Source organism: Linepithema humile, chromosome 7 (genome assembly GCF_040581485.1).
Source record: "Linepithema humile isolate Giens D197 chromosome 7, Lhum_UNIL_v1.0, whole genome shotgun sequence".
Classification (NCBI taxonomy): Eukaryota; Metazoa; Arthropoda; class Insecta; order Hymenoptera; family Formicidae; genus Linepithema; species Linepithema humile.
Window position 1 is genome coordinate 1,429,713 of NC_090134.1, and position 15,481 is coordinate 1,445,193.

General features: G+C 44.2%; 1 protein-coding gene and 2 non-coding genes across 3 annotated transcripts; 2 read left to right on the plus strand and 1 right to left on the minus strand.

Annotated features, from left to right (window-relative positions):
• The first annotated feature begins 650 nt into the window (after positions 1–650).
• TRNAY-GUA (transfer RNA tyrosine (anticodon GUA)) lies at positions 651–757 on the plus strand. The gene is made up of 2 exons: positions 651–687; positions 722–757. It is a non-coding gene; the product is annotated as a tRNA-Tyr (tRNA).
• A 1,059-nt stretch (positions 758–1,816) lies between these two features.
• Positions 1,817–1,911, plus strand: TRNAY-GUA (transfer RNA tyrosine (anticodon GUA)). Its single transcript has 2 exons — positions 1,817–1,853; positions 1,876–1,911. It is a non-coding gene; the product is annotated as a tRNA-Tyr (tRNA).
• Positions 1,912–5,567: 3,656 nt separating this feature from the next.
• serp (chitin deacetylase-like protein serp) lies at positions 5,568–10,811 on the minus strand. Its single transcript, XM_012378038.2, has 5 exons — positions 10,189–10,811; positions 8,453–8,851; positions 8,008–8,329; positions 7,419–7,718; positions 5,568–7,289 (listed from the first exon to the last, which is right to left on the minus strand). The coding sequence occupies exons 1-5, from the start codon at positions 10,235–10,237 to the stop codon at positions 6,761–6,763; spliced, it is 1,599 nt and encodes a 532-aa protein (XP_012233461.1). The 5' UTR covers positions 10,238–10,811; the 3' UTR covers positions 5,568–6,760.
• Between the last annotated feature and the right edge of the window lie 4,670 nt (positions 10,812–15,481).

Genomic DNA, 15,481 nt, shown 5'->3' on the forward strand with positions numbered 1-15,481 from the left:
GCAATGTAGGTCAATTAGATGTAATCAGACGACAGTACAATGAAACGCAATTATACGCGCCGCTCGTTCAAAGCATTTCAGAATCCTGCCGCGGCTGGAAAGAGTTAATGAGGTCGGGAGCTAAGCATGTTTCCGCCGGCGGGTGAAAACTTCTTGATTGAACGAAAATCCGCATAATCACTTTCCATTGATCGCACTTTTCCGTATCGTGCGTACCGCCGCGATGTTTTCCGCTATCGAAGGGTTTCACTCGGCAATTTGTCCCTCGTTACCGTAGCGCAACAAATATCACGGTAGCGTGCAGTTTATTCTTCGTGCCCCGATCGCGATATAATCGGTCCCCGCGGCTCGGAATTGGAGTGAGTAGAGAATTTTGCTCGACCAGGCGGAACGCTCTCTCGTGTAACGCCGGTAGCGGAATACGATTTGTTATTACGCTCTCTACCTGTCTTACGCATGACGGCGTTACATTAATATCGTGGCGCACAGCGGAACACGTCGAGCCGCAAAAACCGATAAATGCTGTAAATTTACGTATTTTCTTTGCAAACTCGCGCCGTTTTATCACGCACGTGCCGACGCGCTCGTGGCTATCTATTCACTTTTATCAATTTTCTCGTGGTGATGCAATTAAACACAATTAGCAACAGCCTTCGATAGCTCAGTTGGTAGAGCGGTGGACTGTAGATGTTTGATTTGTTGTGTTTGTGCAAAAAGAGACATCCATAGGTCACTGGTTCAAATCCAGTTTGAAGGATATTTTTGCTCTTTAGCTTCTTTGCGATATCCCTGTAAATAATTAATTACTAAAGAAATGAACTGTAAGCATTCAGTAGTGGATTGGTATTTATTTGATTTATTGATTATTTGTGTCAAAAGCAATATTCATAAATCACTAAAATCTGGCTCTAAGGAAATTTTTTATTATTTGTCGCAAGTATTCGAAATCTAATTTTACATAGAATTACTCGTTAAAATACACATCTGGTTTGATTATTTTTTTTTCTAAGAAGAATTTTTTCTATATACAATTCTTGTTTGCAGCGCATTTTTTCTTTGAAAGTATGCTTTTTTTTTATCCCTTTCCATTATGCATTCAAATCATAAGAATATTCAATATCATTAGAATATCTTAGAAATGTTTTCGTAATTGGTTTACGCAAAGAATTCAAGGCTTTCATAGAATTTTTATCGATGAAGTGATGGAATATTTCTCTTAAGTGTAATTTCCATGCATTACTACTTTAAATCCGAGTTTAACATGATTTGTAGTTTAAATGTAAAATTTTTCAATCTTTTATTTGCCTTTCAATATTGCTATGCATTAGACTGCTATTTATAGGAGTGATATATACAAAACCTTCTGTTTGTTAGTTCATCAAGAGGTGAACTGTAGTTGGTTTTACATTTCCAATAGCCGTTTATAGATCGCTATAGTTCATCCAGCTCAAAGAAACTTTTTTACTATCCGTCTTTCAAGAATCATTTCTCGAATTAATTTAACGCACTAAACGTATTATTATTACTAATCTTTTTAATGACAAATATACAAGAGTAAACAAAAAAGTAAAAGAACATTTAAGAAACCAAAATCTTTAAAAAATTTATTTTACTTTTGACTTTTTCTCGTATCTCTCATAGCTTCAGTAGTGAATTAGTTATTTATTTAGAAGATCTTTATAGATTATCGATTCAAATTTTGCTCCAAAAATATTTTACTTTACATTACATTGTTTTAATTAAAAAATTTTAATTAATTCTACTTATAGATAATGATATTTACTATATCTACTTTATTTAAACAGCCTTTCTTAATCCTTCGATAGCTCAGTTGGTAGAGCGGTGGACTGTAGAGGTTAAACTTGTTCAATAGATATCCATAGGTCGCTGGTTCAAATCCGGCTCGAAGGACTCTTCTCTTTTTTATTATTTTACAATGTAATTTTTTAGTCATGTTATATTTATAACATAATAATAACATTTTCTAACATTTACTTTATTATATCATCTTTATTTTTTAACGCTAAATAAATGTTTGAAAAATTTGTATTTGTATTATTAAATTTCAGTTTTTTTATATCAATATTTATTTAAAATAATTACTATATTTGTTTCATTATATCTTAATAAACTTTGCAAAAAATTTTTAAGCATTAGAATCTTTTATAAAGATTATTTATTTACAAAGATTATTCAGTATTTACAGCGGAAGCGTCTGTGGTTTTTATTAAGCGACATTTATTTTTAAATTATCATCAGCGACATCATCGCCGGTGAAATTGAGCATTGCGAGAAAATCTCCGGCTACGCCTCCAGCCTCGACGAGCAAGGAGAATTTCAATTAAACGGCGCGGAGATAGGCGTGAGCGCGATGTTTATCTGCATGCGCCGACTAAAAACAAGTTGTGGCGAGCAGATAGACAAATACCTAGCTGCGTCATTTGCCTTCCGTCACCCACTGACCTACTAGTAATGGAGTCAATTTCACCGACTCAGTCATTCCTTCGTTTAGCACGTATCGAGGCGCGCCGAGCAGCTGGTTGGTTATTAAATATTCCATTATCGGGATTTTTGCACTTGCAGGCGGCTTAACGGCCCGAGCTTTGTTCAACTCGGATCAGTTATATGCCAGCCGGAAGCATCATCAGGTAGCGTATGCTCCGGCTTCCGAAATTGCATCTTTGTTCCCTTCGTCGAAACAATTTATTAATAATTTAATACGCGCGATTCTGCAAATAGGAAACCTTGCAATTGCATAGTTGCGAATATTAGTGTGTGGATTGTTTCAACTTGCAAATAGTTCTTTTCCGCTTTTCTTTTTAATCTAGAATTTAATTATCAAGATAAGAGGTGCAAGAAAATTAATGTTACGGTAATAAAGTTATAAAGTTATAAAAAATAGACTGAATATATTAAATTAGATTAGATTAGACATTATTCAATTAATTAGTATTATTTTGTATAAATTTTAATGTAATGTAATTATATGTTACGTAAATATATTATTAATATAATTTTGCATACAAAAGTATAAAGCATTGTGAAGAGTAATTAGAAATTAGCAATCGCGCACATCGCAAAACTGCTATTAGCGTGATGAACTTAAGATCTAATGACAGTTGTCGTTTTCGGGCCTATGAAATTTTTATCTCGTTCGCCGACATAATCGATCCGTTGCGCGCACACAATTAATACCCGGTGGCGCATCTGGAAGCTGCGCACGTGATTCTGGCATCTGGATGACGCCGTTAGGCGTGTTTCGTCTTTAAACAGCAACGCAGCTTTCTCTACTTTCGCTTACGCGAGATTTTCAGGTTGTCATTTAGCGCCGTTCGCGAGTATCACATCAACGCAGAAGACGATGCATTCCACAAGAGAGGAAGAGAAAATTTATCCTACCCGGTGTGCACGGGATCAACGTTGTCTCCCAGCATTTCGTCGTTAAGCTGTCCCTGTGGATTTCCATCAAATTGAATTATATCAAGAGCAATTAGCGATTATAATTTATGCAAATGAAAGATTTCGGTTGGTCAGAAACAAAGGGTGGTTAAAAAAATTGAACAATGATGTTTAATAAATCGAGACTATAATTTAATGAGTTCCTTAAAATGAGAAATATATTGTTTTAAAATTTTCGCGACGATCTTGTGTAATAATTTTTTTTCTAACTGTTGCTTCTACGTTTCTTCCAGTACGAGAAGGCTAATATATGTTATTAGACGTACTACTTTAAGGATGCTGCCTTTGCTGTTGCGAAATTTATCGGCGTGCCTTCGGTGGGCGGAGTTCGATCGTGGGTGCACCTTCGATTTGCGTGATGCAGAAAAATTATCTAAGAAAAGATTTACACCGCGAATAAAAGAATATTCATGCTTGTAATCGTTTACGAGTAGGCATTTGTATAATGAAGAAAGAATCACGCGGCCTCTTTATTATAATGTATACTTCAAGGGAACATATATACGGAATTCGCCAATCCTGTATGCACAATGATACATAGGATTAAAGTTTCGCACGCTATTCGGTCAACTTTGTTCACAGTCTTTAGCTTTGCGAGTGCTCGATTGAGCGGAACTCACTGTCGCTCACAGAACAAGAGTCCTCAAGAATCAACAACAGATTCCTCTTGGTGCCGATTGAAACAACACTTTGTTTAAAACATACATCCTAATTATCTAATTAACTGTGCCCAGGGGAGAGTCAAGAGGAAAGAACGCGAAACCGACATTTAAATAGCGACGAAAGAAAGGCTGCATCGGAATGCAACCGTCGCCGTCGCTCGTCGGCGGCCGGTTGATATTTCACGAAGTTACCAATCTTTTTCTGCCGTTCCCGCATTCGTCCTTTCTTTTTCTCCGATTCGTGGCGGAGAATAACGGTGGAACAACGATACATTCAAAGCGATACATTCAAAGCGATCTCACAAATATGTGCTGACGTAAATGTATCGCGCTCAATGTTTGCAGCGTAATGCCACTCATCTACCTTAATTAGCCAAGTAAACTTATTAACCATTTAAGAGAGAAGAAAGCCGCCTTATTGTAAGCTACTCTAATATGGGCTCTTCATTTGATTCGAAGTCTGCACGAACGGAAGCTCGCGTGCAATTCGTGATTTCCTTTATTCGGGATGTACAATTATTTGCCGCTTTTCAAATTGTCAAAATGTTTCGAGATCGGTGAAACATATATAAGAAAAAAATATATAAAATAAAAAGTACATATAAATTGGATGTAATATGTAAAACGAAAGAGAGCTGTTTAATGATCAAATAAATACGATTGCTCCGATCGTCGCTGTCGCTCTCGAAATTCGGAGCGCTTTCTTGGAGCGTTTTCTTGAGGAGGCGTGGGAGGATCGAGTCGTTCTTAACTCGTCGCGTTACCGATATCCACGGTATCGTGAATTGAATTCAGATCAAGGCCGCGGCGGAGCGGATGAGAGATAAGCGAGCGAGATTTGCAGAGCAATTACGAAATCGGAATATAAGCTTTCTGTTGCTGATATATAAATTAAAACGCACGATCTCCTTGCGTGATTCGTGTTTATGCGTACATCGCACCGGCCGGGGAATTCTTAACGATCTCCCCAGATGCGAGTCGGCCGAGAAAATATCGGATCGCATTCTTACGAGAGAGAAACCGACCGTGCGCGATCGCGATTATTCGCGATTCATGAACACGATTTGTGAGAATTTTTCATCGGCGCGCTGCACATAAAGGCGTGCAGCGGCGGAAGCGCGCCTTTTTCGCAACATGCCTGTATCGCGGGATTTTTAATGAGAGACATTAATTCCAGTTAACTCCGGGACGGACGCGCTTTGAAATCTCGCGGCGACGCAGTTAATATCAACCAAGTGTATAATGAGAGAATTAATGAACGAATGAATCTCCGTCCGCCCGCGCTTTCATTCCTGCCGTTCCTGCGTCTTAGAAGCGAATTTCCCTGTCCGGTATGGCGGTCAAGTTTGCGGGGGCCTAAACGCGCCCCACTTTCCATCTCATTACCGCACGATGAATGATGACGGCGAGCGAGTCAGGAGAAAATAAAGAATGAAACAGGTGCCGTCGTGTGTGGAGTTTCTCAGAATCTTTTATTCAAGCTTCGTCGAGAATCGCTATGTTGGTATCACTTACTTTTACAAATATACATACGCAATACTTATAATTTTCACATATATATAAATTTATATATATATATATATTTATATATTTATATTTATATAAATCAGCGGGCTCTTAAAAAAATAAAGATCCGCCTCGAATCGGGGAACAAATTGATTTGGCTGTCTTCGAGAATTTGCTTTTGAAATTCGACGGGAAGAAAGCGCGCTTCGCCGACAGATCGATATCAGTCGCGCGGCTTTCGATCGGGGAATCGGAAGTACATGAGAAAGAGAAAGAGAGAGAGAGAGAGAAGGGGAGGGGAGAACACGGTTATATTACACGTGTGGAATCCCACTTGCGGATCGCCGATCGCCGGTCGAATCATAGGATCCGCGATTTCTCCTCGTGTGGGATTTGCGCGGTGGGGCGCGACATTTTGCTTTTGCCGTTTCAAGAATGGAATGCGCGCGGCTCTCGTCTTCGTCGTCGTCGTCGTCATGTCATCATGGTCGTTGCCGCCTCGAGGACTTTGAGGACGTCAGCGTTCGGGAGTCTATCACAGGCTGCTGGCACACGATGAACGTTTAGCTTTAACCACCAGTTGATAACGAGGCACGCTCGCAAAAAGGATTGCGATTTTTCCGAGTTCTGCGAAGAAGGTAATAATTTTTTTTTTTTTCCCCCTTTTTACGGCGCGCGGCGCAAATTTTTCAGGATGTCATCTTGAAGCTGAACGTCAAAGGTACGTTTGTGAAAATGGGCAGAGAACTTTATTTGTCTCTAATCCGTTAGACTCCGCGGCGTTCTAACTGAGCAGAACTAATCATCACAGATACATCGTTCTCCAAAAAAAAAAAAAAAAAAAAGAAAACAGCGAGATATTGAACTAGAATGATCGCCGGAGTCTAACAGATTAATGACACATCTCTCTCCTCTTTTCTCCCGTGTGCCTCATCGTTGCAATCGTCGTTGCTCTCGAAAGTCTCGAGGATACTTGGTTGGCGCGTCCATCGGCGTCGCATTGGGCCGCAAGGACGCATTTTCGACCGACATGAGGGGGAGGGGGGGGGGAAAGGGTGAAACAGGAGCAAGGGGAAGGGGAGGGAAAATGACTTAGACGAGACGGAGGGATCTCGAGAGGGAACGCCAGCAGCTTAGAAGAAACCGTCGCCGGTCGGGTCATTCACCCACGGATAATTGTTGGGGCAGCGCACGCAGGTCTGCAGATTGATGGTCTCGCCGGGCACCTCCTTCGAGGTGAGCTTGCAGGTGTGCGGCACCCAGCAGGCCGGCGGGCCGTCCACCGCGCACTTCTCCCGCCACGGCTCGAAGTTCTTCGACTCGGTGATGGTGCGCGGATTCTGGATCCACTGGATCACCTGGGTCATCGTGACGAAGTAGACGTCGTTGTGATTCTGCAGGATCTCGTCGATCCAGTAGAGGAAGGCGTCCAGAAACTCGGGGTTGTTCTTCAGCCAGGCGGCGTGGAAGTAGAGGCCGAGGGGCGCGCGATTCTGCTCGTAGTGGCGATCGAAGTTGTGGTTGAGGAAGTTGTAAAACTGGTCGCCGGTCAAGATGTTGCTGCACGAGTCCACCATGGCGCAGCCGGGCAGATACTCGTCGTTCTGCGGATCCTCGCGCCGGTCCAGCTCGTTCATCACCATCTCCCACACGGCATGCGACCTGCGAGCATTCGTCAAACACATTTGACGTTATACATTTTTTCACCACTTGTGACAATTTGATTTGGAAAATTGAGAAATGTAACGATAAGACGTGTCGTGCGCAAAGAGGATTCGCCAGGGTGCTCACCTGGTTGGGCAATGCTGCAGATTTCCGTGGCAGCGGTGCGGCATTCGGAAGTACATGGTGTACGGCCACAGAGGCGGGTTGTTCAAGGCCGCGGTGATGGTGGAGTCGTAAAGGAAGGCCTGTTCCTCCATCATGGTGAACTGATTGTTGCCACCCACGCGCAGATACGGCGCCCGTACGCCGACCACGCTGTTGTCCGTCAAATTGGCGTACTTCTCGGCGATGATTCGCATGCCGGCCATCTCCTTGGCCCAGTCGTCCACCGTCGCGTCCGACCAGAAGCGCTCGTCGTCGTTGTGCCTTGCCCCAAAGTTGTCATGTAAACATTTATGCGGTGAGTGTGTTCGGATTTTAACAAATTATGACTATGGTGGTGAGCGACGTGATCGCATCGCAGGTACCTGTACTCGTGAACCTGTTCTCCAGTTTGCGAGCGCGTGAAACTGTTTTTCTCCGGGATCTCGCACTCGAGTGGATCCCGTCGTGTTGATTCCGCGACGAATTTAGGCGGAATAGTCGAGGTGACATTGAAATGTCAAATGAGAAAAATGGTCGGTATTAATGCTAATAGGAAAGAGTCAATTCTTACGAGATTGAGTGAACGGCGATCTCGTGGCCCTTCCTGTGCATCTCCTGAACGGCCGAGTAGTTGGTGTATTTGTGCGACACAAAGAAGGTGGCCTTGATTTCACAGCCGTTCGGGTTCTTGCGCTTGGGGTTGAAAATCTCCTTGTAAAGGCCGATGTTGTTGTTGTTGATGGCGTCGTCGAAGGTTATCGTGACCATTTGAGGCACGTCCTTGCCCGGGAGGTCGCCGGGTATCGTCGTACCGTCCTCCGAGCAGAAGCAATCGGGCAGGACGCACACAGCGGGGTCGCAAGGTGGAGCTCTATTCGGGTCATTGTCCATGTCTGGAACATCGAAGAAATCGCGATTGTTCCGAAATCCAAAATTTCTTTAAATATTCTAAAATTCAGCTTTTTTTTTATTTTTTGTTTTTTTTTCTTCTAGAAATATATACTTTGCTGACTTACCGCAAATGTTTTCATCAGAGCCATCGGCACAATCCTTCTCTCCGTTGCAGAAGAGACCCCTCTCGATGCAAGATCCGTCGCCGCACGCAAGGTAGCCATCCTGGCAGAGCGGCTCCTCGGTATAAAGCAGGGGCTTGGCCTTCCTCTCTTTGTTCTTCAATTTGCAATTGTTAACGGAGTCCTTCCAATCGCAGGTCTGCTTGTCGATGTCGAAGTAAAGACCGGCCGGGCATCTTATCGCCTGCAGGCCGGAACTCGTGCATTGAATCACGTCGCGGCAGTTGTCACCCTCGCCGGCGACCAGTCTGAACCACTCGCCCGCATCCTTGTCCTTGCAGATTTCGTTTTCAAAGCTCTCCTCTTTCTTGTCGTCCTGTCGCTTAACTCGACTCGAACTCTCTGCAAAACATCGCGGGATTCGCGGCGTGATAGAGATTTTATCTTTGCAATTAATTACATTGCGACATCGATTCCAACAAATGCAGATTATTTTCTTTTAGAGTTTAACAAAATTAATTTATTTTTGTAGGAAAGCAAATTACAGTAAACACTTTCGCCTAACACAATTTTAAAGTGATAAAAGTCGTCTTTTAATTATCTAATTGTGCTAATAAATTTATAATTCTTTTATTATAAGGAAGAGGTTTGTACTTCTTGGAAAAAATGATGTAAAGAGACGAGATTTGTTTTCTTCGAGGCTCAGGATACTTTAGAAATTGAAATTGGAAATTTGCTTTTCACAGGTGCTTTTCCTCCGCTTAATATTTGATGAAATAGTCGATTAGATGAATCCATTTGGATCCGTTGGTCCTCAGGGCTCGCGAGACGAGACTTTGTGGCAAAGCGACAAACAGGGAAAGTTGTGCCCCCACCCGCGCTATTTTCAGACGCCCGCGGCACGGTAGTGACGTCACCCATCCGGGACCGACTGGACCGAGGAGCTTTCACGCTCTAATCTCTTATGCAACCTGTCGCCCCGATGATCAGCTCGGTTACATTGAATTACTCTTCCTGTCGCAACGAGCAAGTCTCGTTTACGACGTGGAAGAAGAACAAACCATGAAATTTCCTCACGGAGAAAAATATAGGAATAGAAAATCTCATACGCCAGATTGCAATGGTACTTTCGCCATTTTGAATGGTTCTGCTACTGTATGTGATCTCACGTGCCCATCTCGTGTGATATCTGTGATATTTCTCGGTTGAATCGCGCCTGGTATGTTAGTCCTTGAAGTTGATTAACGGTAAGAAGGATATTTCATTCTCTGCGGTACAAAACTACTTCTATTTTCTTTTCAAAGATATCAAATTATGTATGTTTGTACTTATTAATTATTTATAATTTAAATTAGATTTATATATATAAATTGTGTATTATATTGCAAATCATTTTTAACACAACCAAATTTGCAGAAATTCTTGAGAGTTTCGTGCAGGAGACGATGCGGAAGGCAAAGGATAATTGGCACGATTATTTAAACAGAGACATTCAGTTTAGGTGAGACGATTTTCAGACAATAATTGGCTCTCACGCGCTTCGCGACCGGGAAGACTCTGCGGAGCTCTCACATATCGCCATCCGCGAGAATTTGATACCCACATACACAAACACAGTCACACACAGATACACACACGCACACGTGTTCACACACGAATGAACGTAAAGCGAAGCGTAATGTGGCAACGAGAGAGTTGTCAGAGTTAAGTTGAAGTTGGCAGAGAAATCTGATACTCACCGGCAAGGACGAAAGCTGCTGCCAGAAGCAGCACTAGCGAGAACCTCATACTCGTCCTGACCCTCGACGGGGAATGTAACTTCTTTTCTTCGTCGTCGTTGTCGTCGTCGTCGTCGTCGTGCCACGAACTGCTTTCAGAGTATCACCCAACTCTTTACCTCTCAATCACTACCGCTCGACTGACGTTCACCCGACGCTGCTGGCCAGGGAGGGATGAAGGGGAACCGATCGCGTAGTGGAGTGGCGACGCAGCTTACCTATTTCCGGGGTACGGTGGGAGAAGATGGGGATCGGGCGCCGCTAGAAGCGGGGCCCCTCGTCGCTGCGAGGGAAATCCGACTGATACTCTCTGCCGTCGAAAGACGATCGTCTTCTTCGGCACGCGGAGGGCAAACGGGGACGTGTTAGCCTTCAAGGACGCGGACCTTGGAAGGTGTAGGTACCGCTCACGGACTGGCTGAGGCCCGCCACTCGTCGGGCCTTATATTGCCACCACCACGACGGTCCCCGGATCGAGTCCCCTCTTTCTCATCTTTGAGCATTGCCGCCCGTGTTGACCGTATCTCCGCCGTGATACAGGCACGTATGAATCGAAATCGCCGGTTTTCCGACACACCCCGTAGCAGCGCATCGATGGCCGGCCGAATAACGACGCGCGCGTCTTCCTACTTTGAACGGGCACTTGTGCGCCCTTCGGTTATCCCATTGTTCTCCCGGCGATTGCAGTCTTTGGATGTTTGAGAAAAATAAACTAATTATTTTATATACTATTATTTATTATTAATTAAGTCCGCTTTAATATAACGTGATATAATAAGTTTAAAATTAATATTTTCAAAGACAATATTTTCATTTTACATAAATTTATCTAACGTGACGGATGTGACATTTATCCTGTAAGGCTGTACAAATTTATATATATTATCTTTAAAATATTTTTATGTATAATTGTCAGCAATTTATTTGCAAGAAAGTAGCAGAGAGCAACCAGTCAATATTTTCCCGACGCAAGCTACAATAATTTTTGTAGTATTGGTAGTAGATTCGAGAGTACGTCCTCGACCTCGGAATTTAAAGAGATGTATCCGTGGCAACTTGCTTCCCGGTTCTTAAATGCTTTATGCGCAGAAAATTCTCATACGAAATAGCACGCGCTCTGTTATTTTCGTTGATTTTATCCTCGTTAATCCTTGCTCTTAATTAATGAAGTTACGAATTAAGCTATAAATTAAGATCAACGATGCGTAATATTTATGGCGACTATGCGGGCATGATAAAACGATCGTAAAGTAGATCGTTACGTAGAATGTTTCTTTATGGCGCCAGTGAATATACCATATATCTCTTTGTTGGAAACGTTGTAAATTCAGAAAGGTCGACAGGCGGAATGACTTCATCGACAAAGATGATGAATACTTATTTGAAGTGTTGCATATAAACTTCTAGTCTCGAAGCAGAAATAAAAAGAGAGGATAGTATACCGATTTGCGATTTGCAAGATGAGAAAGTGATGAGAAGTAATAATGACGTAAGCTTGTCAAGGTCGACGGAATGGCGACCTTCTTCGATAAATCAAAGTTTCAGCGAGTGAGATTAAGGGAAGCGTACGTTAATCCCTCGATCTTTAGAATGCATGATCAAAATACCATGTCTCGGCGCCGCCGAGGCGACGTCGACGAGAGTGCGAGTACTTGCCTCTCGTATCGTGGATTTAACCAGGCAAACCTTAATCGCCGCTTAGTTTATCGGCTTTAAACCCCAGCGGTTGTTTTCTCGCGAGCCGAGTGAATCCTTTGATTCCGCTGGAATTCTCTTTATTGTTGCAGCGAGCAAAACGATGATCGCGGCGCGTTTGATTTGCGGATTCGAAACCGCGATTATGACATCGTGAGTATTTATGAATTTTTTTCACCGGCGCTTTTGGCGACATCGTGGATGAAAATAGTTAGAAAATAGTCGGAATCCGCTTTTCAAACTCTGCTTTGAGCAAGAGTTACCATCTGACCGAACTCGCCGCGGCAGCCAGATATGAAAGCCGTAGGAAATGGCACCTTTTCGTACGTAATTAGTGGAAAGTTGCGCGAACGATTAATGTTATCACCGACAATCGGGCGTTTTTATGTAATATTTGTTTATATCACGACCAATCGACGGAATCGCCAGGCCAATCATTAATCGCGAAAATTTGCCTGCACCGCGCGGCAGCTTTCTACGATGACCTAAGATTTTTACATAACGCTGAGAAATAAAGCGAATAAGATATTCGTCCGTCCCTCGCCGTCGTCGATGCTCTTGCTTCTTTTTTTTTCCTCTACAATATTATTTTACGTAAAGAAACATTACTGCCGACGCGTTTACCGCTCGTCCCGGCCGTCGTCCCGCGCGGATCTGCGGTTACGGCGGCCGCGATACGCGCTCGAAAGTGAAACGATCGTAGATGCAGTCTCGTTTGCAGCCGGGTATCGGTCGCCTCGCGCCGGTCGCCGGTGTGCTAATGACAGACCGAATATCGAAATATCACAATATCGTGACACAATCAATTCTCGAAAGCGACCACGCTGGCGCGCCGCCTCGGCACAATGCGGCGTCGTAATCTCCGGTGGGCGCTCCGTCCCGGATAAAACCCGGACTTTTTTTCACAAATGTCAAGAAGGAGAGAGAGAGGACAAGGATTCGCTTGGCATTTCGGACGGACCCGTTCGCGGACAGGCCCGCGCGGACGGGCCGCGCGCAGCTCCTCGCACGCGCTTATTGCGCCATCGTCGTCGCGCCATCGTTCTCGCGTGCACCGCCCGAGGTAAATACCAATAAGCGGCGAATCGCGAATCTCTCCGTGGATCCCTGCTCCGCGAGTTGCTTTGCGTTTCGGATCGATGACTCGGCGAAGAAACTCCATTTGTGGGCCTGTGCGCGCGCTCGGGCGCACAAGAATGCGCTCATCGTGATTATTCCACGGCAGCAACGTGCAATCGTGCACACGTTTTTCGATTCCGAGTTGTTTTATTCAATGGCTGAACCTGATGATTCATAAATATGAGCGTTGCTGTACGCACAACTGCGGGTACAGAATATAATTATAAGTTTTTTACTCGCAAAAGAAATGTCAGTACTCTCGACCCGCAGGTTTATCTTCATTATTTTCTGCATTTTCTCTTTCAAAGATTTATGCCGGTTTAAAAATTTCGCTCAAGGGTTTCTACGCCCACGAATAACACGTTCCGGCCTCGCGAAGAAAAAACAAATAAAGCGTTTCTGAATTTTGCCCGGTCGTCTCGCAATTCCTGCAGCCGAATAATCGAATATCGCACGCTTCTCCATATGGTGCAATCGTGGACACAATGTTCACTGAACAGTAAACTCGAAACTGCTAGAAAGTATGTCTCGGCCTGATGCACGGCTGCCGTAACTACTACAAATTCTGAGAATTAGTGGTCGATTTGATAATACCACCGATCGTTTCTTCATGTTCCATTTCGATCTTTATAGCGGCGCGCTTCTTCGCGATGCAATCGCACGCACACGTTTCGCCAGGGCCCGCCGCTGGAATCCATTGCGATTCTACGCGCAGGAATTTGCCCTTTGCCGGCTATAAAACCGTGCAAAATGCCACTTTGCGCGCTAAGTGACAGCGCGACGGTATCGAAGCGCGCTATCATCGCCCATTACGGCGACTTAATGACATTCTTATCGCCGCACGTGTGCGCGTGACTCGGGCGATTCCCTCTATCCGTTACGCGCGCCGATCGATCGGTGCGATTCAACCACATGGAATCCATTAGCGCCGGTAATTCTGCCACTCGATGAGTAACCACTCGACGCTAAATCGTCGTCGCGAGTCGAGAAAACTCATCGAGCGTTTCAATGGACTTCCGCCACTGGGATCGGCGCTAATCAGAGATCTCGAGCGCGTTCGATCGTTCGCGAGAGCAGGAAGTACGCGAGGATGCAACTCAACCATTTCGAACGGCAGGTTACGTTTTCTCGAGTTGGCAGCGTCTTTAAGTACGACGATGATTCACGTAATTGCGATCGTCGAGCGGAGTGCGATTGCTTTGTACCGGGCTGCACTTAGAAAGCGACCAGCGCCATGATCCATCGAGGATGCGTTGAGACCTCGAAGGATCTCGTTATCGGTAAATCATTTCAGATCCGTCCATTCGAATAGAGCTGTCGGCGCTGCTTTCAGCGGGAAAATTCCGCGAGATCGTCATCGGCAATTATCGCGAACAACTGCGAAATTAATTTGCCGCAAAGTGAGGCGCGCGTGACGATCGGCGCGATTGGCCGCGGCGAATGGCTCTAAAAAAGAGTGGAACGAAATGTCAATGATAATGGCACTGAGTATAATAATCGTGAAGAAATCACTATGCAGCGCGGAGATGAATGTGTATAATTTAATCCTCTGCAAATAGAATGGTTTTGAATGCGATTTTACACGTTTGGTAATCGCTTTCAATCTTGCCGATCCGGAAAGTGGTTCGCGCCGCGTGTTTCATTAGAATTCGAAATTCTGGCGCATTATCTTAGCTTTAATTTGATGCTTCAAGTTTCCAAAAATGACGCAAATTCTTAGAAAATCGATTGCAAAATGCTTATTTTATAAAACCGTCGCGTCTCTCACGCCGATTTTCGGACGAGGTGGAAGCGATTCTTGGGCAAGAAGAACTCTCGTCGTCCCTTATTGTTGCGAAAAGGCGAGTCCTTCGGAACAAATCGGTGCGGCCCTGACGTGACATATGCCACGACAGTGAAAGGAAAGAAGACGAGGCAACGGTACGCGGCGTGTCGACGGCAAGAGCAGCGACCAAGCGCCGACGAAGCCTTCGAGGCGGAGAGCTTTCTCTGCCCGCGGCCAAAGCATCGTTGCCGATCTTCGCCGCACTTCGCGAAGACCGTGTAGAGCCGCTTGTTGTACTACGGTCTCCATCTCTCGTTGATCCAGCACATCGCGTCGTCGATCATCGATCGTCGATCGCGACTTCCGCGACGATCGAGCTGGTCAATTGTAAATTTACTTTATCACAAAGCGGCCGATTCATGAAGCAATTGAATAGTCGCCGTGGTGATAGACGATCTATATGTAAAAAGTATAGATAAAATGTGATAAATAGAATGTATGCAGGATCCGTGAAAGAATTAATCAGATTATCGCGAGTGTCGGATTATCGGGTGTATCAAGAATAACCGCTCCGCGCTATCGTGAATCGATCATCGAGATTTCTCTTTTCCAATTTTTAATTTAACTGAATTTAATTTTTAATTTAACCGAATTCAATTTTTAATTTATTAACGT